Source organism: Manis pentadactyla, chromosome 6 (assembly GCF_030020395.1).
Source record: "Manis pentadactyla isolate mManPen7 chromosome 6, mManPen7.hap1, whole genome shotgun sequence".
In the NCBI taxonomy this organism is placed as follows: Eukaryota; Metazoa; Chordata; class Mammalia; order Pholidota; family Manidae; genus Manis; species Manis pentadactyla.
Window position 1 is genome coordinate 47,269,783 of NC_080024.1, and position 23,599 is coordinate 47,293,381.

A 23,599-nucleotide genomic window follows, 5' to 3' on the forward strand; every position below is an offset into this window, starting at 1 on the left:
CTAATAAATTCTCTTTATTGTGTGAGCAAGACTGAGCTGAGGTTTCTGGTACCTGCAAGGAAGGTTTCCAAACTATCGCCTGGTGCTAAGATGACTGGGGTGCACATCCATCTCTGTGTGTGTGCGTACCAGCAGGGCCCATCGTGAGGCACTCTTTTTCTGAAAGGATACTTGTCCCAAAAGAAACAGTATTGTATGGAACTGTGTGATGCAACGTCTAGTCTCTAAGATTTTCTTGAAAGTAACTACATGGTACATTTGATAAGAAAGTGGGAGTCAATAAAAAAACAGGCCAGGTGTCAAATGCAGCATATTTTAATTTGTTTCAAATAAAGCAATATATGTATATATATTTTTTCAGAAAAACACCAGACATTAAATTCTACAAAAGCGCATATGTCTTCAGCAGATCATGTTTGTCTTGACAAAGATTTGTTTTCAACATCAACTCTCTAAAGACGATCAACGGACTGACATCACTGCTACAACAGAGGTTGCTACTGAGCCTCTGATCTTTAGCCACACCTTGATTCTCCTAACGAATGAGTAAATACTGCCTGGCTAAAATGTTGCGATGTCTTGATGAGAAAAAGCATCAACAGATCAAGCAAAGCCGTGAAAATTATGAAGCAAGCTAGAGTGAATTATTAGAATTAGTAAAAATGATCGAAGAGGATGACACAACCATACCGGGTTTGTATATTCTGATTGACTCTCTTTCGGCAGAGCGTGGGGTCAGCACCTCGGGCGCGGAACCAACACTGAGGGAAGACTGCTTTCTTCCGCTGCTAGCTCAGGCCACCAACGTCACGGCGGGGACGGAGAGAACCGCGGCATCCGGGGAGACTTCTATTCTCGTGGGGCAGAGATTGCACTGAGAAACCCTAGCAACGTTACCCCGGAAAGGCCTGGCCTCCGAGTTGTCGGCAGCATGCTGCCTCCGCCGGGGCTTTTCAGAATGTGCTGGGGCCTCCAGGGACTTTGTCCCCAACGGGACCTCTTGGTTTTTGGCGCTGCCTTTGTTTTTGGGACGGAAGCCGTTGTGTGGCTGTCTTCTGTGATCGTGGCGGTTGTTGCCCTTCAATATCGGATCAGCTTCGTTACCACTGCCCTGTGGCTTGGCAGACCCGTTTAGCCTGTTGTTATGATACTGTGGGTTAAATCTTCGTCTTTGGCTAGAAGAACCATTCTATAAAAAAAAAAAAAAAAAGAAAAGAGATAGGTATCATAGGCCAGCAAACCACAGATGACTTCAATCGACATCAGGAAATCAAATCTCAAAGCCACAGGTAGGCTTTTTTACACCCTAGAAGAATATGACAACATGCAAATGAGGTCACGCTGATAAAATCCTCAAGGTAAATGGATAGTGGACTATCTTGTAAGTGGAATTCCAAAGAAATTACTGATGTTGAAAGAGAGGTGACAGATGTATAAGATGGATAATTCAAGAACCAGGCCAAATACAATCTGTAATGTACACTTAAAATATAACAGAATAAATGTAACAGAGAGGCAGGGCAATAACGATTTTCTACTATGAACATTTCTGGAATATCCTATATAGACTATGTTTTTGAATTTTCATATATATGAAGAAAAATGTAAAACTCTGCAATTTTTCTTCTCTAAGGCAGTCTATTTTTTTTTTTTGAGAGGGCATCTCTCATATTTATTGATCATATGGTTGTTAACAACAATAAAATTCTGTATAGGGGACTCAATGCACAATCATTAATCAACCCCAAGCCTAATTCTCAACAGTCTCCAATCTTCTGAAGCATAACGAACAAGTTTTTACATGGTGAACAAGTTCTTACATAGAGAATAAGTTCTCACATGGTGAACAGTGCAAGGGCAGTCATATCACAGAAACTTTCGGTTTTGATCACGCATCATGAACTAAATCAGGTCAATTATGATTATTCGTTTGATTTTTATACTTGATTTACATGTGAATCCCACATTTATCCCTTATTATTATTATTATTATTATTATTTGTAATAAAATGCTGAAGTGGTAGGTAGATGCAAGATAAAGGTAGAAAACATAGTTTAGTGCTATAAGAGGGCAAATGTAGATGATCAGGTGTGTGCCTGTAGACTATGTGTTAATCCAAGCTAGACAAGGGCAATAAAACATCCACGGATGCAGAAGATTTCTCTCAAAACAGGGGGGGTGAGGTTCTAAGCCTCACCTCTGTTGATCCCCAATTTCTCACCTGATGGCCCCCCTGCGACTGTGCCTGTCTTAGGTTGTTCCTCCCTTGAGGAATCTTACCCGTCTCTGGCTAACCAGTCATCTTCCGGGGCCATACAGGGAAATGTAAAGTTGGTAAGTGAGAGAGAAGCAATATTGTTTGAAAAGGTTAGCTTTTTACTTTTTTGCAGATTTATGCCCGGTGGCTTCTATGTCCAGCATTTGTCTTGAGGTATCTTTACCACTTGGAAGAATTATGATACTCGGTAATTTCTATATGAGGCACGAATTCTACTTAGGGGTTGTAATTATGAAGGAAGAAGAGAAGCTATAGAAGTAGCAGGTGGAAGAAAACATGGGAAGATTGATTATTTCTTTGACATATCTTCTTGTAGTGTAACATAAGCGTGTATAGGTTTTAAATTACTAATTAAACTGCGTGCACACATTAACATAATAGGAGTACAGCTACATAACCAAAGCAGACCTACAATTACCAGCCATGTCCAGTGAAACCAAGAAAACCAGTTAGGCACCGTAGGCATTTGTGAAAACTTATCAATGATATGATGGATATTGTCTAACTGAATTTGAATATTTTGAGAAAAATCAGATATATTAAAACAACACATTCCTGGGAACTGTTCACATTCCATATGTTCTTTTAACAGTAGATAATCTATAGTTGTAAGATTTTGGAGCGCTGCAACTTGCACTTCTCCTAATTCTTGGTTGAGTTCCGACAGTATAGCTCCAGTCAAATTTGTTGTTTTACTGTATGCACAGGCCAGCTTAGATATCTCCTTCTTCATTCCAATGGCAAGTCCAGGAACCGGTGGGATGAGTGCAGCTACAACTGCAACAGTGCCAGGATCTTTGTTGAATTTTTTTGATGATCATCTTCTGAAATGACTCTTCCAGAGAATGTTGATGTTGCAAGTTCTTCTTCATATTGTATCTTAATTCGTTTTCTGGGTAGCCAAATTAGGCTTTGATCCTCTGTATAAACACAAACAAACCCTTTGCCCACACTTTGATATGCCCTTTATACCATTGTGAAGAACTTATTGGAGATCACCACACAGGAACTTTTTTTTTTTTTTAAGAGAAAGGGATATTATCAGAAAAATGTACTTCCATAGCTGATCATCTGTAAGGTAGTCTATTTTATCTCAAAACACATATACTTCAGAAATATTATCTTATTTATATTATTATCTTATTTCTTCAGAAATAAATACAGGGCTGAGATACATGTAGTAGATCTTGGTGGGATGTGGAGGTAGCCTGTACCTTTATAGAGGTACTTAGTTCTTTTCCTAAACTTTTTGCAGTTCTCAGCCAATGAGTTTTGAAGCATCATACTGAAAAAAGAACTGGCAGCCTTCAACAAATCAGCAGCCGAGAACATAACTGGATGAGGAGAAAGGAAGCAGTGGGTTAGCCTGCCTGTCCCTGCATAAGGGAAAGGTTTCTGAACTCCTTGAGGTCAACAATAGTCAATATTTATTGAGCAGTTACAGTGTGCCAGACACCGAGGAGGGAGCCATCTCATGTATCATCACAAGCACCCTTTAAGACAGTTGCTTCACTTTATAGATGAGGATAATGAATTTAAGGAACTTGAGGGAACTTAAGGATAGTGAATTTTAAGGTCTATGGTTAGAAAATGGTAGAGGTGTTCCAACTTCACATACTGCCTCTTTTCAAGATTCATAAATAGGTTGTATGTGAACTCTGACCTTCACAGAATATCAAACCTCTATTATTAAAATGTATAATTTTATGAGTTACAAATACATTAAGTTCTTAATTTGTGTGCATTGTGACTGGATTATATAAGTTTAGGGCAGACTCACCCCTAATAATTCAGGGCCTAGGGCAAGAATGCAGTATCAGACCCACACAGAGTATGTCTGCATATTGTCTCTTCCTGCCTTTGGCTCCGTCCCACAGTAGGAGGCGGCTTTGCACACGACACTCCAGCCTCTGTATCTCTACCCCCACAGATGATCACCCTTTGTATCTAGGAGTGTGCAAACTGGTAGCGTGGTCTGTCCTCAAGGTGACGTATCCAGGGGAATGGTCTAAACAGACCCTGAGAGCAGACATGGGGCCCTTCGGGCACAGACTTCCAGGATCTCAGGAGCCTCACAGCATTTCCCAGGAGGAAGGATGAAGTTTCTGGAGAGTCACTTCTCAGTCTCACTCGGCAGGGAGGCCATGGCTGGGCAGGGGCTGGGAGGGCTGACTCCAAAGCACAGGGCCCAGCGCAAGGGCCCTTCTCATCCAGGTCTATGTGTTCTGGCTTAGATACACAGGCATATATCAACTTAATTGAGCCATTGCCTGGAATTCTTTGCTGAAAATGATAAAACAGTGAGCTGAAGAAGTATCTGTGTGGATAACATTTAATCTGGCCTCCTTCATTTTTAAAGAAATTGTGAAAGGGAAACAGACTAAATTTTAGTCTTAATTTTAATGTGGGTTTAATAATGAGCAAAGAGCAAAAGCTGTGAAGATGTCTTTAGATGACAAATAAAACAGACTTGATTATGATCTTTAACCTGAGAATATATGAAGTGCTCCTTGTCAAAGTGCAATTTTAAAGTTCACAAAGACCTGTGAGGCCAGAGAAATGCCTGTAGGTGTCATTAATGATAATTCTAAAAGACCAAGACAACAAAATCCAAGAGGCACTTGTTAGAAAACTACATTTTGTAATGCTTAGCAAAAACAGTGTCTTTATTGGGGCTCTCTTTCTTAGGGATGATGAAAGGTCTCTTTACAGCACGCCCAATGTCTGCATCATCAAATCCCACTGCTTGCTCATTCTCTAACGATAAGGGAGATATCAGCTCTCAAGGATAGAGTGGAGCAGCAGGACAGAAGGAAGACTGTCCATAGGACACCTGCATTCTTAGGGGTCAGATCAGATAAAGATTAATAATGTCATTTTGAAATGTATTCTCTTCCCTGAAAGCCCAAGACATGTCTGAATTAACTTTAGCCTCTTATTACTAATCTAAACACAAATGGGAATTAAAGGGTCTTAAAAAACAAATGCCAGATTTCTTCTCACTAACAGTGTCAGTGGCCAGGTACGGAATCATGCTCCCACATCTCTGCGAGTTCCTTCCACACGTGGGCTGCTGACGGGGACCTGGGAATGGCGGCACTCGGGGCATGAGAAGAGCTCACTTGGGTGGACTTTGCTAGTGCTGTCAAGAGCCTAGAAAGGCCACAGCCTGCACACAGGAAGGCACCTGTGAAGTGTGGATACCCAGCCCTGGGCAGTTCCCTGAGGCCAGCAAGGCAGATGATCTCAGGCCAGGCAGTGCTGCTGGCCGCAGGAGGTGCCTGTGTATGACCTGGGGAGCTTTGCAGCAGCAGTTGCTGTTTTCTTCCTCTGTACGCCAGTGGTCTCTTCCCTGGCACCAAGCACTAGGGTCTGCAGGATGCCTGGGGGCAGTGCACGGCCACCGGCCTGGAGCCGCTTACCTGCTTGCTGGTCGGCATGGCCTGGTGAGAGCCATCGGCGGTGCTGGGAAGATTGCTAGCCACTTTGGGGCCGGCTGCTTTCCCCTCGGAGGACTTGTTGTGACTGGCTGGTTTTCGGGTGAAGTTACTCTGTTTCCCAGAGGCTGCTGTGTGAGCGTTCAGCAGCGGCAGCAGGGAGCTGCAGGGAGTTCTCGGGGAATAGCTGTTCTTTGGATGGGTAACTGCAACGAGAAGGCACATGGTGTTAAGGGCTGTGCTGTGCACACTGCTGCCCCCATCACCCGTGAGGAGATGGGGAAATTGGAAAGAGCTTCAAAAAAGCATTAAACTTTTTTTTCAAGATATTATTTGAAAGGGCACCTTGGTGATTGGAGACCACCAAGTTTCTTCTCTGAGAATCACTGAGCTGAATCACAGCATCATCCAAGTTGGGAGACATTTGTAGGGAGTTAAGACACATCTGAGCAACTTTAATATTATTCCTAAGGTCAAATATCACAAAGGGAAGAGGGATAAAGAAATCCTGACTGCCATCTGGGCCCCATCCACAATGTACTCTGCCTCTTGGGTTCCCCATGACTAAACCTGTTCTTGCTGTGCTTGTCAGATCCCAGGCCGGTCGGTATTGCAGGGATGTGGAAAGACCAGGAGGTGTGTGGACACCTAGCCGGTCACAGCCTCAGAGGTGTGTGAACACTTAGCCGGTCACAGCCTCAGTGTTCTGAGGGCATGGGAATGGGGTGACATAGGGGGTCAGGAAGTTTGTCACCCTCAGTCATGCATATAGGCTATCGGGAGGCCTGCCAACCCAAAAGATACCCAAAAGTGCCTTTTATATTCCATTAGAGCTACATTATCTGGCCTTTTATCAACCCCATTTTCTACGGCCCTGATGCAAATTTACACCAATTCCAACACTAAAGTCAATGCAGGCTAATCAGACTCAGGCTCAGGCAGGTCTGTTCAATATTCATGATCACCATTCCTGCTGGTTTTGAAAGGGGTGGTTTTAGATGGGATGATTTCTATGTGATTATGCTGAAGGGCAGCTGGAGGGAAGCAATTCAAGGATAAAGTCATGACTTCCCTCTCACAGTTCACTAGAATTTGACTGCCAGGCTGGACAGCAAAACCTTTGAATCTTAAAAATGTCACCAATTTTAAAAAGCAATTTTTTCTGCTATCTGTGTTGGATCAGACTTAATCCTAGGGTTCTTCTACAGGATCAGGAGTGACTAATAGGGATCATAGAACATTAGAAATGGAAAGGACAGGGATATATTTCTAGTCCCTTTATTTTATAGGTAACATGTGCTGGCATGTTGGGGCTGTACAAGCACGACCAGGGGATTTTGGTGGCCCTTGTGCTCGTGAGATTCAGTTTCATGGGGGTCCTTACTTGCTGCAGCTCAGAGGCCACTGTTTCTGGCTCAGTAGCTGTGGGTTTTCAAAGTGCCATCGACAAAGCTTTAAAGGAAAGGGCCTTTTGAGGACTGCTGTCTCCAACATGGGAGGCTGGCTTCCACGTGGACACTCGGAATCCGGTATGGGATGGCTCCTCCCCCTAGATGGCCCTGGGGGTGCCCTGGAGGAAGCGGGGGTAGCCGCGCCACCCACCCCGCTGCAGACCGGGGACAGGCACTTGGTGTCAGGGTCTCACTCATCATCAGGCTGCAGAGGACACTAGGATGGGCAGATAGAGCTCCAACTGGGAGCCAGGCTGTTTGCCTTTTTAGAGATGGGGCAAGAGCTGGGGGTAGAGAATGGGAAATGGAGAGATTCTTTCATAGAGGAGGGAGCATATGGAAAAGAAGAAAGTAATTCAAAATAAATGTAGTCAGAAAATCAGGTAATTGCCAAAGATATGTGAATGAGGGTGCTCACAGCAGTGCTATTTTAATGGTGAAAAACTTGATGCAACCTAAATGTCCACAATCAGGGGACTGGCTATGTTGATTATATTTAAATAAATTATGGATTAAATATATTGACAGAGAAAAATCTCAACCACATATTGTGAAATGATAAAAGCAAACTACTATATATTACATAAGACAGTAAATTGTAATATTTAGTATAATTTTACATATATAATTTACAGAGTAGATTATATGTGCCTAAAAAGTGTGAATGATACACAAAAGTAATGTCATGTTCTATTTAATGTACTTCTGTAATTTTTAGCTCAAGTTTTTATTTTTTACACTCAGGGAAAAAAGGCAATTTCCATTTTGAGGGAAAAAAGTGCAGCCAAGTTGCAATTTTTTAGCTGACTAGGAGGCTGTGGATACTCCATGTCCCTCACTAGTCCTCCTTTCCTCCTTATGGCCACCCATGAAGCCACTGTAGGGCTCATTCTCACCTCCCCTGGAGGATGGGCTGGAGTAGGGGAAACAATTTTCAGCCAATTTTGTTGCACATTAGCTGCTCTAATTAGGGCTTAATAACAAACAAGACTATGGCTAATGGCTGAAGTGAAGTCTTTCATTATCTGCAGACTTCAGTCAGCACAGGAACTGAGGAGCCAGCTCAGCTCAGGCACTGCTGAGCAGCACATGCAGGAACAGGGCCCTTCATAATAGCTGACTGCTCCCAGACTGGGGAGGAAGGCTCACTCTCGGTAACAGGGCTCTGCAGAACCAGGCTGTTGAAATCAGAGAGGCAGTTTATTTGGCAGCACTTAATAGAAGTTTGCAAAAGATATAAACTAGTTGGTCTGTTCTGTTCTGTTTAATAAATCCTGGGGATTACTGATGGGCAGTGGCATTTGAAGACTCGAAGTTCAAATCTTGACATTTCTAGTGACTTGTGTCATGAACTTAGATCATTAAATCTCTTTCTATCTTCCTTTAACCCCCTGGGGGACTGCACACCTGACATTTCCAACATCAGTTCCAAATAGCACCGAGCCTACTCACACAGAATTATTTAGCAAGGATGCAAAACTCACTTTCTCCACAGAGCATGATTTGGGCCTTTAGCTGTTCAATGTCACAGGAGAATCGGGCAGCTTTCCCAAGCTCTTCATCATATTTACGCTCGCTGACAAAGTGCTGGAGGAAAGAGAAGTAGAACAGGAGTCCCACAATTACAGAAATGCCCAAGGCACACTGCAGATTATTCACTCTGTTCTTCTGCTACCACTGGCGGTGTGAGCCAGGTGAGGAATCAAGCCGGCTCTGTCACTGTGAGGCTCCATTAAATCAGCTTGGTTTTGACCTGCCTGGAGCATGACCCCTTCTTGTTCTCGGAATATGGTCCTGCCTTTCCCTTAGACAAAACTGTGATACTGGCAAAACGTGTGACCGGACTCTTCTAGTTAACCTTTCAGCTCCCCTCGTCCTTCCTCGAGCACCTCATGTCCTTGTTGCACATTTTTGGGTTGCCTTCCGGCAATCTCCCTAATTTGGCGATGGCTTGCTAGGGTATTTTCTCTCAAGAGAAAACATGTCATCCTTCCTAGATATCCTTCTCTATTTTAATAGGCAGCCAGGAAATCCAAAAAGCCTTTAGCAACTGGAAAATATTATCTTGAATGGTAGCATTTCAAGTGTTGTTAAAGGAAGTGGGAAAGAGATTATTTTTCATTTCATTTAAAATTAAGATCTATGTCTAGAGGGTGGAGTGAGAAATACAGAAATAAGTATGACTCAGGCCCTCCTTGAATTTACTGGGACTTTTCAACATGGCAAGGGAAACAGATAACACTAAATACAATATAAGGTGGACTGTGGTAGGTGCTTTAGGAATATGACAGAGGAAGAAATTACTTCCTGCTGAGGGCAAGGGTAAAGAGCCGTGTAAGAGGAAGTATTTGAACTGGAACATTATCAAAAAAACTTTTGAGGACTTATCGGACATGAGACAAATTCTTAACAGATAATCTCACTTTCATCTGTTCACATTATTAAGAAGTCAGTACTATTATTATCTGTCTCTGTTACAGAGGTGGAATCTAGGTTCTAAGAACTAAGAGAAAAGTAATTTATCCAAAGTTGCAGAGCTGCACGGTTTCCCTGCAAAGCCTGTGCTATGAACCATTTTATGGTGAGCGGGACCTCGATAAGCAGAAAAGAAAGATGAGTCGTGTTTAGTGGGCCAGGACACTGACGACTTCATGTTCCTCACCTGGTGTCCCACCGACGGGAGACAGAGGCTGGACTATACGTGCCGGAGTCCAGTTGTGGGTTTTATTCTGAGGGGAAGGGAAGACCATACTGGGGGAAACCAGATTGGCTCTGGGGGGGTGTCACTACGGTCTCAGGGTGGACAACCAAGCTGGAGGAGACAGTGGAGGCAGACAGACTAGTTAGGAGGCCACTGCGAGGCAACGAAGACCAGAAGAGCAAATGAGAAGGGAAAGACCTCTAGAGTGTCTCAGGACCCTCAGGGGAGGTCCTTGTCCCCAAGGGGATCCCTTTCATCCTAACTGGGACAGAGGGGAAGAGGGGACCCTTGCCAGATTCTACCATGCCCAACCAGTTTTATGCCTGGATGAGCAGGCAATCCTACTATAAAGCTAGCAGGAACTGTCTTCAAAGTACTTAAGTTCCCTAGAAGTTGGTTGGAGCTGGGGTGCATGTGCATATGCGTGTATGACAGTGTACTGGGGTAAAAAGAGGAGGATAAGGGAAAATTTATAAACTGCGACTTCCTATTTTGTTGTAGATGCTTGTTTTTGCCTTTCTGGGAACATTTGTCCTTCTGGTAACTGCACTCCAACGCAGTTTCAAAGATCCACTGTGTGGGTGGGTCTGTCAATCAAGATTGCTCTCGGCCAAATGGTGGACTGACCCAAGTGGAGGCCGATAAGAATCTCTTTCTTTGGGATTTGAACCAAATGCAGTGTCACAAAGGGTGACGACATCTGGAGTCACTCCCTGCTGGTGCCCTCAAGAGAGTCTGTAGTTACTGCTGCCTATGGTCCCTGAGTGGCCACCTGGGCTTCTGCCTAATTGTAGCCCGGAGTCTTCATATCACACTCTGCTTTGGTGAGCTGCACTGATAACTTTTGCATTCTAGTTGTTCCTGAGGTTAGCCAGGGTCATGTTCTGTTGTTTGCAAAGGAAGAAATCCAATAAATATATATTTGTGGGTGAAATTCTTAATAAAAGGGCAAGTAAGCTAGAAAAGGATATAGGGAAGAAATCTTTACATATTGCATATTCTTTACAATCCTTACTGTTACACCAAGGTCATACTTAGTGTGTGCTTACTTATGTGTGCGCTTCTGTATGTACACATAAATTACATACAGTGAAAATAATATCCCTGTCCCAGCTCTAATTCATGGTTGAGTACATTTTATTTGGGTTGGTCTCCACTGACTAGGGAAATTGCTCGTACCTCTACTCTGTAATTATATATCCCTTCAAACCATAGTATACTTAAATACAGTGATTAGTTGGTTCTTCATGCTTCTGAATTCTCTATTTCAACCTTATGAAAGAGAGCTGGGTGCACACTGTTAGATCTTCAGAGAGCAGCACCATAGGGATGCAAAACAAACCTAGTGGGGACCAGATCTCTGGCTCAGGGTCCAGGCTGGGATCCTGGAGAACTGACCTTGATTTCTGCCCTGAGCTCGGCCAGCTGCATCTCTGCCATCTGACTGGCTAGATCGGTAAGTCTCTTTAGTTCTTCTGCTTTCTTCTGACGAGCAGTCAGGATCTCCACTGCCAAAGAAGGAGGAGTAACAATTAGGGCCAGAGAGTCAAACACAGTAAATGACCTAATTTCTTGAATCAGTTCTCCCTGCACACACTGAGCGCATTGTTGGGCCATGACTATGTTTTCTGAGTTGGTTACTGAGGTGGCTCTGCCGTTGGTATTTGTTACTAACCACCCACCTCTGGATGTCCTTATCCAGCGATCCCCACACCACACGCCGCCCCTTCTGATTCACCGTACACCCACAGTCTTCCTCTTTTTCCTCACTGGCATGTGGTCTCACTTACTTAATTTGGACTTTTAAATCTGTGCATTACTCTGAACAACTACCTCTAAAAAAAGGCACTTAACTAAAATCCTATCTGAATAAATAATGCAAGGATAGGGAATCCACTAAGCAAAAACCATTCTTCTCTATGTGCTGTATTATTAAATTTTAACAGCCTCTGACCTTATGAATTTTAACACACACTTGTTTAGGGTAACTAGTTGTGTGGCTTGAATATTACATAAAAGTTTTACTTTGTTAGCTTTTTGTGAACTAAAAAATGCCTTGCTTTTTAAAAAAAATATTCTACAGATATGTTTCCATTTTGCAACCAGAGAGGAGTTCCAGACCAAAACGTCTTGTCTTTGTGGTAAGTGTTCCCAATGGAAAAATTTCAAGGGTGAGTCAAAGCCTGCTTGAACTGGATTTGTGTTCACTCTGTAGCATCTGCACATGCAGAGAGGACTCCAGGGGGTTTTCTGGTGCCACACTCACACATCTGCCAGATGAACCAAAGGTTCAAATAAATGTTGTAGCTCACAGGTTAATTTGTGGGTATGTGTGTGTTTCCCAAAAGATCACAAAAGCAATGCATACAAACTCATAGGGCAAGATTTAAATATGAGACTTGACCTTCCAATAGACAGAGTTGTCAGTTCTGTAATTCAAGTCACATATGAATTGCCTTCATTTCTTTTGGACAAGCATTCTGAGTTACACAAAAAGAGAATTCCATCCAACTAAGATGATATGCATGTCAAATTCATATTCCATTCTTGGCTGAAACAAGGGTCAACTGCTTTATTAGACCAGATTCCCAGCATACACACAAAACCAAACAATATAATTTCTGATGGTAAGGTTCCTAATTTATAAATGTCAAAAACAGTCACCTCAAAAACCCAAAAAGTTCAGAAGCAATCAAGAGTTAAGATTTCCTGTAGACCATAACCATTCTTCATACAGATGGAGAAACATTACCTTGTTAATGCTGATACCAATGTTGAGATGTCAATAAAGTAACTAATCTATAACTCATAAAGCCTAATCATTTGCCAAACTACTCTAACCAGGCTTTAATTATTTACCAGGACTCCCCATGCCTCCCATTTACAATGCCATGCAGCTGGGCGGAGGCTAATCTGTGCCTGGCAGTCTTTCAGGATACAGAGGAGCTGGCAAAAAACTTGCTTCCATGAGGGGAGTGAAAGAATTTTCCACCTGAGCGTAGACATTGTATTGCTGAATGATGCCCTGGTTACCTAGTCAGACCAGAAGTCACAAAAGGCTGGCCCATTATCACTTTTGGCCACAGAGTACAAATGCTCTGTTTGGTTCACACATTACATTTACAAATTAATTGCCCACATTTGAAAATTAGATTCCATTTGAAAGCTGGATTTTTGCTTCTCTTAAAATACTGGAATTCCTGGATATAGCTGGCCAACATTCCCACGTGGCAACAACTGGCTGAGGCTGAGTGAGGAGCTGTTGCCCTTTGTAGATGGAGCACCGTGCCCAGTGTGCCATGGTCACGTCACGCCCTCCCTGCTGAGCGCATTCACGTTTCCGCCTGGCCTCTCTAGGCATCTCCAATCACAGCAGAGGCTGCACATGTACTTCTCTGTGTCCATGCCATCTAGGGCCTGTACACAGTGGGTGCCCAGTATGTTTGCTGAATGAAGGATTGAGTGTATCAATACATTACTTAAAAGGAATGTGCAAAGAAGGCCAGAAGTTCCTTTTCTACAGAGGCCACAGAAGAATGTCCAGATTCATACCTTGATTATTTATTTGTTTGCCATTATAATTCCACATATGGATGGGACTGAAGTAGGGAGCATGAGAAAGCGATTCTTGAGTAGGAAGATGAAATGAGGTACTTTTCTTTTGCAAAGATAAAAAAAGAAATTCTGAAGGCTCAGACTTGATGAGCAGATAGCAGAGGGGTCAGTCCACACTGAGTGTCTGTCTATGCAGTTAAACAGATCTGACTTTTCTTAATGGATCATTTGTGGGATCCGAAATGGATCATTTGGGGAGAATCGTTCTTTTTGATTAAGTAGAGCTTGGCATTCACACTAAACAAAAGATTTTGTAGAAATAGATATAAACGGCCCCTAAAATAGGAATGCAGGTGCAGGATCAACAATAAATTCTGAGTTTACCCTCATGCAAATGTGCATGGAAATGAATACTTTGCATCAGCAAGTGTTGGGATGAGTTTTACATACAGCCTCATTAACACTTCAAAAACTTTCTCTTTATGGAAAAGGCTTAAAAATATGAGAGATCTAAAGTCAGTATTCTTTGGGGAACCCAACATTTTCACGTCAAAAACATCAATCACAGAAAACAAAAACAAAGAACAGATCAGATCCTGAGACACATTGATCCTTGACTTTAAAACAGAATAATAAGTATGTTTGGAAAGCAATATCCTTTCAGAAATTTTTAGAGGGAGATAGTTCCACACAGCTAGATTTTCACTGCTTTCAGGCCTTGATTAATGTTATTTAGTTACTTTTATAAACAGTATCTGGTATGATGAAATCCATTTTCTCAATAGGATTTATACATTCCTTCCAGTTTTTGGAAGACATTGGGAGCTTGCTCTTATTGCTTGAACCATGAAAATTTCAGGGCTTCTCAAATAATACTCCTTGGCACAGGGTATACTTGAAATCCTGGGGACCAAGAGCTGGAGCAGAAAGAGCTCTTTGAGCACAAAGATTCTTTTGAATACTTTTTATTCCTTAAATATTCTTGTGAATTTTACTTCATAATATATCTGTGTTCCTATTAATAGAAAGTAATATTCTCTTCAATATCCCTGGTAGATTTGACTCTTCAAGAATATGCCTATCTAGGTCTTCAATTCCCTGTGTATACAAAGTCTGAGACCACAGTACTATAACATGCTTAGTTTCTTCATCTGTAAAATAATCATGCACACCTTGTAGGGTTATTGGGGAACTAAATGAAATAACCCATGTGAAGTGTTTAGTACACTCAAGAAGGCTAGCTATAAATATTATTAATAAAGTCAGATATATTCATCTAGACTCTACTCCCTTTTTTTTTGCAGTTACTAAAATTGGATTCCACAGCCTGTAGTCACTGACTTAATTACAATAGTTCATTTAACAAATATTATGAAGTACGTACATAATACATTGCATTAGGTGCCTTGAGGGATAGAGGAGCTTATGTTATAAATGAGGAAATATGGTTTATAACATGTGTAGGAAATAGAAAATGTGGAAATCACTCTTGAAACCACAAAGGGGCCAGTGTGACATGGTGCTCTAAAGGCAGTTCATTTCTGAGTGGGCAGCGTGCAAGGGTCCTTTCTGTCTGGGGACACAGGCCTGTCACCCGAGAGGACACTGCACAGCTCCTTGGACTCTCACCATGAGGAGGCCGGAGCAACCTCTTCAGAATAAATGCTTTTTCCTCTGTACACATACCGTGTCAGGCACTGTGCTAAGTGCTGGGCATGTATTTTCTCATTTTATCTTTAAAATAACCTTTTGAGATAGATACTATTCTTATTGCTCCTTTTCTGACATGTGGCCTGAGAAGTCAATGATATGGTTCAAGGTCATACAACCAATAAATGGATGGAACTTGGATTTGAACTCAGCTCTGCTTGCCTCCTATGCATGTGAATTGGCTTCCACAGGGCTCTGGGCAGTTCTGAACCCAGGGGCTGCAGCACCACGTACGGAAGTAAGGTGAACTGCGTGACCCAAGCTGGCCACTTCAGCTCGCCTGCCAACGCCAGGAGTGCAGGGCCTCTGGTCTGCTGTTCGTTATTTGCCCAAGTCTGTAATAGTACACTGCACGTAAGGAAGCATGCAGAAGATGTTCATTGATGCATTAATTTAAAAAATGGGGGTGCTCTCCAGAGATGCTCCAAATTCCACAGATCTTGGTACCTAATATTACTGTCCCAAGAAGGGAGATTGAGTATGTGAAATCTGAAGTATTTTGTTAACCTCTTAGAAAGTAAGTGATGTGCTAGGAATTTTCTGTTTTGGTGCTGGAGAAACATTTTGTGTCTGTGTTAGCTGTTAGTATTTTTATTAATAGGACATGAAACTGGAAAAAAGAAAATAAGCTATAGCCTGAGAAACAGGGAAAAACCCAAGTCATGTGGTAATCTGATTTTGCTGAAGGAATAAACAAACTTCATAAGAATAAAGTGATTTCACAATCAAAGGGATTGTGCAACTACTTAAATATTCCAAAGCTGAACCCTAGATTACATTTGGTTTTACTTAATGAAAACCTGCTGTATTTTAGATACTCACATATTGCTTAAAATTATTTAGGAAAACTGAGTAACAAAAATAATTATAGCTATTTTCCAAAAAGTGACACCTGGATTATGGTCAAGGGAATATGATTTCATTCTGGTAAAAGGTAAGGCATTGCAGTCAAAGATAAAGAAGTTAGCTGAAACCACTCTGGGGGTGCAGGCTGCCATTTAGCCAATTCACTGGAGAAAATTTGGGTGGGGAGGAAGAATTTAAATTGCACAAGAGATAAGAATTGTAAAACTAAATTCTAGCTAAAAAATATGTCTTAGGGCTCCCATTAACATGGCAGACTGAATTCAATGATAAGATAAGGGCCCAGCATGTTCACGTGCGGCGTGGTGTTGGATCTGACTGAGCAGTCTTGTCTCAGGTGAAATTTCCAACCCATGAACCTCAGCCTATTAGAGATGGTAAATCTACCCTACTAGTTGCTGAGTAACTTTACAACAGTGGAAATGTTTAGAAATAAGTATAAAGATAACAAATTAAACCCAGAGTGCCAATACTGTGTGTTAAACTTAGGAAAAGTCTTGCAATGATTAAGATCACCTGAATGTATTATTTAAGCAGAGTGTTTGGACTGTTTGAAACAATCTCACATGTTATCGATTGATTTTTGAGGTGTTAAGGTGTTAAGGTCTCAGGTGTCCGCCAATTTGACTATGTAAACAGAATTGGAGTGTTTTAAGAAAACTTCATTTAGTACATCTCCAGGTTTGAATTATTCATCTTTGAAGAGTTGCTTAAAAGCTTGGAATCCTTTGCCTGTTAGTTTTGCGAGTTTGCCTCGTCAGGCATCTGAAGTGCTTGAAAGAAACCAGAAATATATTAATGTAATAAATTTACGTGTATATATTAATATATAAATGTAATTAAGTGCGTTAAGGCAAATTTCAGTAAATTTCAAACGGGGCTAATATTTTAGGAGAAGTCAGTTTGTTAAATGTGAGCTAGTGGAACCTAAGGGAGAAGAAGCGAAAAGGATTGTGTAAAAAGTCCCTCGGACTCAAGAACTCAGCAGGCGCCCAGTGTTTGCGGATGCCTATTCTGCCGCACACCCTAGTCCGAGGACGCTACTGTCTATCCTTCGCCACCTGAGATCACTGAGGCTTCCAGGGGTAAGTGACTTGCCTAAGGTTGCAGGACTCATGAGCCGGGATTTCAGTGTGAATTTTAGGACCCCACTCAGAATCCGTACCCCTGGTGGTCTGGCCCAGGGATTGCTTCTAATTGGGAGGCTCCTAATCAAGCAGCCATGTGTCTACTTACTGGCTTCTTCTTTAACTTTATCCATTTCTGCCATTAATGAAACTTCTTTGTCAATGATGCTGGGGGTAAGAAACAAAAACAAAGGCAAAGAATTCTTAATCAAAGAGAAGTATTTAGTGAACACTGAAAATAAAAGAAAAATTATTTTGATTAAACAAAATACACAACAGCCATAAATATTTCTATGCTTTGGTGCCAGCAGCACACTGCCTTCCCCAAAATGAGGCAACATGGAATGGATGCTCCCGTAGTGACACTGTCACTATGCTGATTGAATCATTGTCAGCAGATCTAAAAAAAAAACCTTTTCAGACTTTCAGAATTGTACTGCTTTGAATTTAAATTGGGAGTATTTTTGCTCTCTGAGTTCCAAAATTCCAAAACAGTATGATAAATGTTTGAAAAGCTGGCACTAGATTACCGAGGTGTGTAGTTCTCAAATGTCTCTGTGCTTCACCCTTCAGATTCTGGCTGAAGCTGGCAGGGGGTGGGTGTGGGGTCGGGGGCCCAATTCTGGTACAGAAGGTCCTTGAGAAATACGGTCTGGGTCAATCTACCCACATTCCCTACAATAGGAATCTATGCCTTCTCATTCCGCCAAATCAGCATTTCAAGGCTTATTATCTTTTTTCCATTAGAGTTAATTTATTTTCTGGTTAGTCCTTTGGAAAGATATTACCTGCACAAAGTAAATAAATATCTGAAAGTTCATTTTTCTCCCATTTTGACTCTAGTTCTCCTCCCAGAAGCAGCACATCTTCAGAAACCCTCTATATGAGTGATCCTTAAATAATACGTTTGAACTGCACAAGTCCAGTTATATGCAATTTTTTCAGTAAGTGTATTTGAAAACTTTTTTGAGATTTGTGACAATTTGAAAAACACTTTCTTTTCTCTAGCTTACTTTTTATTGTAAGAATATAGTATATAATGCATGTAACATATAAAATACATATTAATGAATGGTTCATGTTTTCAGTGGAGCTTTCAGTAAACAGTAGGCTATTAGTAGTTAAGTTTTCAGGGAGTCAAAAGTTACAAATGGGTTTTTGACTATGTGTGGGTTCAATGTCCCTAACCCCTGTGCTGTTTAAGGGCCAACTGCATATCCTTTCACAGGTTTTTATGTATATGTAAGTATAGATTCCAGATTTAAAAATTTTTCATTTCAACCATAAGTATTTCAATATGCATCTCAAAAAGGTAAGTACTTTTGGGTAATATAACCACAGAATTACTATAATGCCTACAAACATTAACAATGATCAATTTTAACTTAATGATTTTATATCTATCCACTCAGTATTCAGATTTCTCTAGTTGTCACATACATTTTTTAACAGTTTGAACCATGACCTAAATAAGGCCCATTCACTGCAACTGGTCGATTGTCTCTTAAATCAGTTTAAATCTATAAATTTCCTCATCTCTTTTCTTCTCCTCTGCAATTCATTTACTGAAGAATCCAGTTTTTTTGTTCTGTAGGCTTGTTCAAGGTCTGAGTTTTGCCGACTGCATCTGCATGGTATTATTTAATTCATTCTTTTATATTTTTATTTATATAAATTTGTTATGAGGTATAGAAATTTGATAAGATTCCGATTTGCTTCTTATTTAAGGAGGAATACTTTATGTTATGTACTTCTATCAGCAGTTACATAATGACACAACACACTGGGACATATTCCTCCTGAAAAAAAAAATCAAACCTAAATATATTCAAATTTCCACATCTCATCACCAATGTATAGGAAATAAAAGCACACCTCTATTTTTTAAAATAATAGTAGTAGTCATTGATTATCTTTCTTCCATAAAGAGACATTTTCCATGTCAACTATTTGGGTTATCATGAAATGTAGTTTGCACAGGGAAGGCAGGATAAATGCTCAGTTCTCTTTTTACCTTCTTAGTTTTCAAAGTGATAGTTGATTCCACCAAAAGTAACCCATGAGATGTTTTTGCTTGTTTGGATAGTTTAGTTAGGAACTCATATTCAATGTGTTTCATTACACTGTAGTTATCTGTGTTACTACTAAAGTTGTTCCATCAAATGTACTTTTCCTTCCCCAATCAGCTGTTTTTCCCCTTCCGTCAGATGTACTTTTAAAATGTAAAGTGTGTTGAAAATTAATTTTCTCTTATAAGGAAATATTTTGTAATAATTGTCAAGGTAGGAAGCAGTTTCTGGGACACATCAATAGTTTTGGGACTTTTCATCCAGATGATATGACCTAAACACTTGGAGAGTAAGGACTATGTACTGAGGAACTCAGCTCTTTCCAACCAGGAAATCCTAATGGAAAGAACTGATGTGTACTGAGAATAGGAAATTCTCCAGAACTGGGCTCTAAGCCTAAGCCATCAAGAATAGGTATCAGCTATTCCCCATGACGCATCTGACTTAAGGTTACTCGATATGATCACTTTGGTGTGACCAGCACATCAGGACACCTGAGTCTTACTTATGATATTATATAGTTATGATGCAGGGAATACATGATACAGAAAGGTGTCTGGTGACAAGGAAGTCTTTATTCCACCTCTGTCCCAACTTAGTTCCCCTCCCTGAAGGAGTTCATTGTTACCAGCTTCTTAACACTTTTTTCCAGAGACCATCTATTTATAAACCAGCATGTTTTTGCTAATTGTACGAAATTCTGGGTTAGGTCAATAGGCTCCTGCTCCTGTGATTATGAGATATATTTAGATTCTCTGCCAAGCTCACACATGTAGCCACAATAGAGTTTGAGCGTTTTCATTTGTTTGTTTGTTTTCATTCTACAACCCTCTTAGAGAGGGCAGTTCTATGCTAGTTTAGGCAAACAAGGCTAAGGGGTAATAAGCTGTCAGGGCAATAAGGTGAAGACTTAGGGATCTGGAGTCAGGAGCCCAAATTCTACAATACGGTTAAGCTACTCGGTCTGAAAAATATTTTGAATTTTTATCCCCTCTAGAAAAGGGAGGTAGGAGAGGAGGAAGCCTGAGAGCTGTGTAGGGTGAAGAGTGGGAGAAATCACAGCAGTGGGGAGGGACAGAGAACTTCCAGGAGCCCAGAAGGCATGGGGAGTACACCCTGTGAGGTGTATGATGTGAGTCCTGCTTGGGACGTCTAGATCTTCAGTCTGCCTGGTGGGAGCGGTTAGTGTGTGCAAGTGCACACACACACACACACACACACACACACACACACACAGACACTGAGGAAGTGGCTGGGTTTCATATTTGGGTCAATTCAAGGCTGAACAGAGGGGAAGAAGCAACAGCTTGAAGGCTGAGTGAGCATGAGCATGTTCAGTGCCTCCCCTGCCCCCAGAAGTGGCACAAATCTTAGGGAGGGCTTCTAACAGCTACAGGACCGGGAACAGGAGCACAGGACAATGTTTTTGGAACATAAGTCAGCTGTAATTCCCCAGCTGACTTAAGGTCTACAGGTCATGTGAGACTTGCCGGAACCCTGTGCTCCACTGTCTCCCCAGGGAAGTGAAGAAGGGCTGTGCAGGGATATGTCACAAAGAGCGTGAGGAAGGGGCAGGCTAGTGGAACATTTGCCCACTGGATGCTGAGTGCCTGCGATACGCCAGGCAAGGGCGCTGGGGCTGGGATACAGCTTGGGATTAAAAAATGATTCCTGCCATCCCTGTGGAGCCCACACTCTTCTGAGGAGAGCCGAGAGGAAGGCGAGAGGACCTGCCAAACTTACTGGGGAAGAATGAAAAACAGATGGTGAGGGAAGAAAATGATGATGGCAAGAGGAAATGAGGCGTCCCCTACCCTCAGTCAACCAGAAACCTTACAATTAGAATGTCTAGGTTTTGAGAGCATGTGAGGCTCACAACTAAAGGAGATGCATTCACTGATGGGTGACTGGGCGTCTTTACACTTCCCCTGGGTGGGGAAGAGCAGAAGGCAGTGAGAAGGCTAGGATGGCCTCTCATAGTCCCCTAAACAAGGCCACAGACCCCGGAGGCTGGGAACCCTGCAGCCTGTGGGTATGTTGGGTTGGGAGAAAGGCATAGGAGGAGACCTTTGCTAATTTCTTTACCAGCTTCAAGATCATGGTAGCTTTCTGTTTTTTAAATTTGTTAACATAATTATGTGCCTAGAATGTCTGCGAGATGGACCTTCGGGGTGTAATCCTTATCTCCAGTCTAACACAAGGGAAACCAAGCTGGATGTTCATACAATGGTTAGTTCAGCCCTTCTGGGCTAGCGACAGGAGGGATGAAAATTTCCACAATAAATTATTTGTCTGCCTAATGCCCACTTGAGCACATAAAATAGCCTGTGAATAGCATCAAACCATGCTTCCATTCCTCTGGATATTTCAACAAAGATTGTCCTCAAGCACCTTAGTAATTGAAGCACTGCTATGTATGCCTGATTTCAAAACTCGTGAGCCTGAGGGCAAGCCAAGGACTCTGTGCTGAGTCAGTGTCCTGCTCAGAACTGAGCGACAAATGCAAACCTGGCTCCGGTGCCGCCCAAGGCAGCTCCCTTGCACCTTCTTCATGAACTGCAATAAAGGAGCACCTAAGGTTTCCCTTGGATTTTGTTTGCAAGGCAGCAGGCTTGCCAAAGGGAAGAATGCTGTGGGAAGTGGGAATGAAGGGAAGAAGTTGCAAAGGTCTGGCAGGCCGTCAGACAGTGTGGAGCCAGCATCACACCAAGCTGTGACCCAGACACCAAAGGAAGGGTCAGAGAGGGAAGACTGCGTCTAAAACCTCCCAAAGGTGCACAAGGCCTGGTGTCACAGCCTGCTGCATGAGGACTTTCATCAGTGCCATTTGCAGCTTTGTAAAGGTACTAAGACCGAGATACACACTGAAGTACTGCCTCACAAAAAACAACTCTGCAGACTGGGTAAGGACGTAGGGTGCTGGGCATGGACAGAGGGAGCTGGGTGAGAATGGAGGATGCTGGGGGAGGATAGTGGGTGCTGGGTAAGGACAGAGGGTGCTGGGTAAAACCCTGGTATGGACTTGCCAGACATAAAGGCAGAAGGGAGGGTCTTTGAGATGAATGACCTCAGAGAGCTGTCAAGTCACAGAAAAAAATCACAGTGTTGTGGACAACCTTCTTCCTGAGGAAGCAGACAAGTCACACACTCACTTCCGAGGTATGCCTGTGTAGACAAATGTCAGTCCTGAACTGCCTCAACATGAGAACTGATAACTAATACTTCCTGAGTGCTTCCTGTGTGTGAGGCACATTAAGTGGAGCACCAGTGCCTCACCGTGATGATCTTGTTTAAGCTTCACGGCACCCCAGGAGGTACAAGCTCTCCTTACCACAGGGCCTTGGCACATGCCCTTCCCTCTGCTGGAAGACTACTTGTCTTCCCAACCTTGCCTTTCCTCATCTCATTACCTTTGAGTCCTCCTTAATCATCAATTCTTCAGAGAAACTCTGCATTTAAAAAAAACTTCTGCTCAACTTTATGATACTAGATTGTGGTTTGCTCAACAAAAACTGCTTGAGAGTGATGAATGTAAAGGAAGACAATATATTCATTTTCCTATGGGATAATAATGAAACTTTCTTAATTGGTGTACTGCAATGCTTGCATATAAATCATGTTTATGCAAAAATTTGTATAATTTTTGTCACTGATGGAATCTAATCATTTGAGACATAATAAACTTATAAAGTACAACAATATCCACCAAACCACAGAGGGTTTTGCCTCAGAATCAAAACAGGGTGTTGATGATTCTGCTTGCAAATGGTGGTGGTAATAAATTATTGAGATTTTTGCTTTCTCCCCACGAATCATTTGCAATTCGAGGTTTTGAATACTTGTGCTTTTCAGTAGTGATCCTCTGTACCTGGAGGAATACACAGAACTCTGTCACTGGCTTTTCACTGACCACTACAAGTTCTCTGAACCGTGGGACAGAGTCCTCCAGAGGGCACCACACTTAGGGTACATCGAACATGTTCTACATAAACTGAGCTCACACAAAACCCATGCTGACCTCACATGCTTTGGATACGCCCTTTATCCTTCCCTAAAACACATCTCATTTTATCTACACTGCCTAGAGAGTAAAATTTCATTCTGTTGCCATAAAGAACCTTTTATTATTAAAGCAATAAGGTGTAAGGAGAAGGAGATTACCATGGCAAAGGCTTTATGGTTTATTATATAGTTAATCACAGAGATAAAGTGTCATTTTATAAAAATGTTTCCACTGTCTGCACTCCTTTCTATAGAGGGGTAATAACAACAATAATAAAAAGAATCAGAAAGGCACTTCAGCAGGGATAGATTTATCATCTTCTGCTCTTTAAATTCAAAAACTAAGACACTGAATGACAAGATCGCTTCATCTGGAAGCCGGCACCAGCCACTCACGTCTGGGG

The 23,599-nt window shown here is 41.9% G+C and overlaps 1 protein-coding gene across 6 annotated transcripts in view; it reads right to left on the bottom strand.

Annotated features, from left to right (window-relative positions):
• Positions 1-299: 299 nt before the first annotated feature.
• Positions 300-23,599, bottom strand: part of SPATS2L (spermatogenesis associated serine rich 2 like) — a 171,076-nt gene continuing 147,776 nt past the window's right edge. For all 6 annotated transcript variants that reach the window (XM_057503813.1, XM_057503812.1, XM_057503811.1 and 3 more), the window contains 5 exons: positions 17,234-17,292; positions 11,267-11,376; positions 8,652-8,754; positions 5,702-5,922; positions 300-1,189 (listed from right to left, as the gene is read on the bottom strand). In XM_057503813.1, coding sequence (XP_057359796.1) covers positions 794-1,189; positions 5,702-5,922; positions 8,652-8,754; positions 11,267-11,376; positions 17,234-17,292 — 889 coding nt within the window. In that variant the 3' untranslated portion in view covers positions 300-793. The remainder of the gene's footprint in view (positions 1,190-5,701; positions 5,923-8,651; positions 8,755-11,266; positions 11,377-17,233; positions 17,293-23,599) is intronic.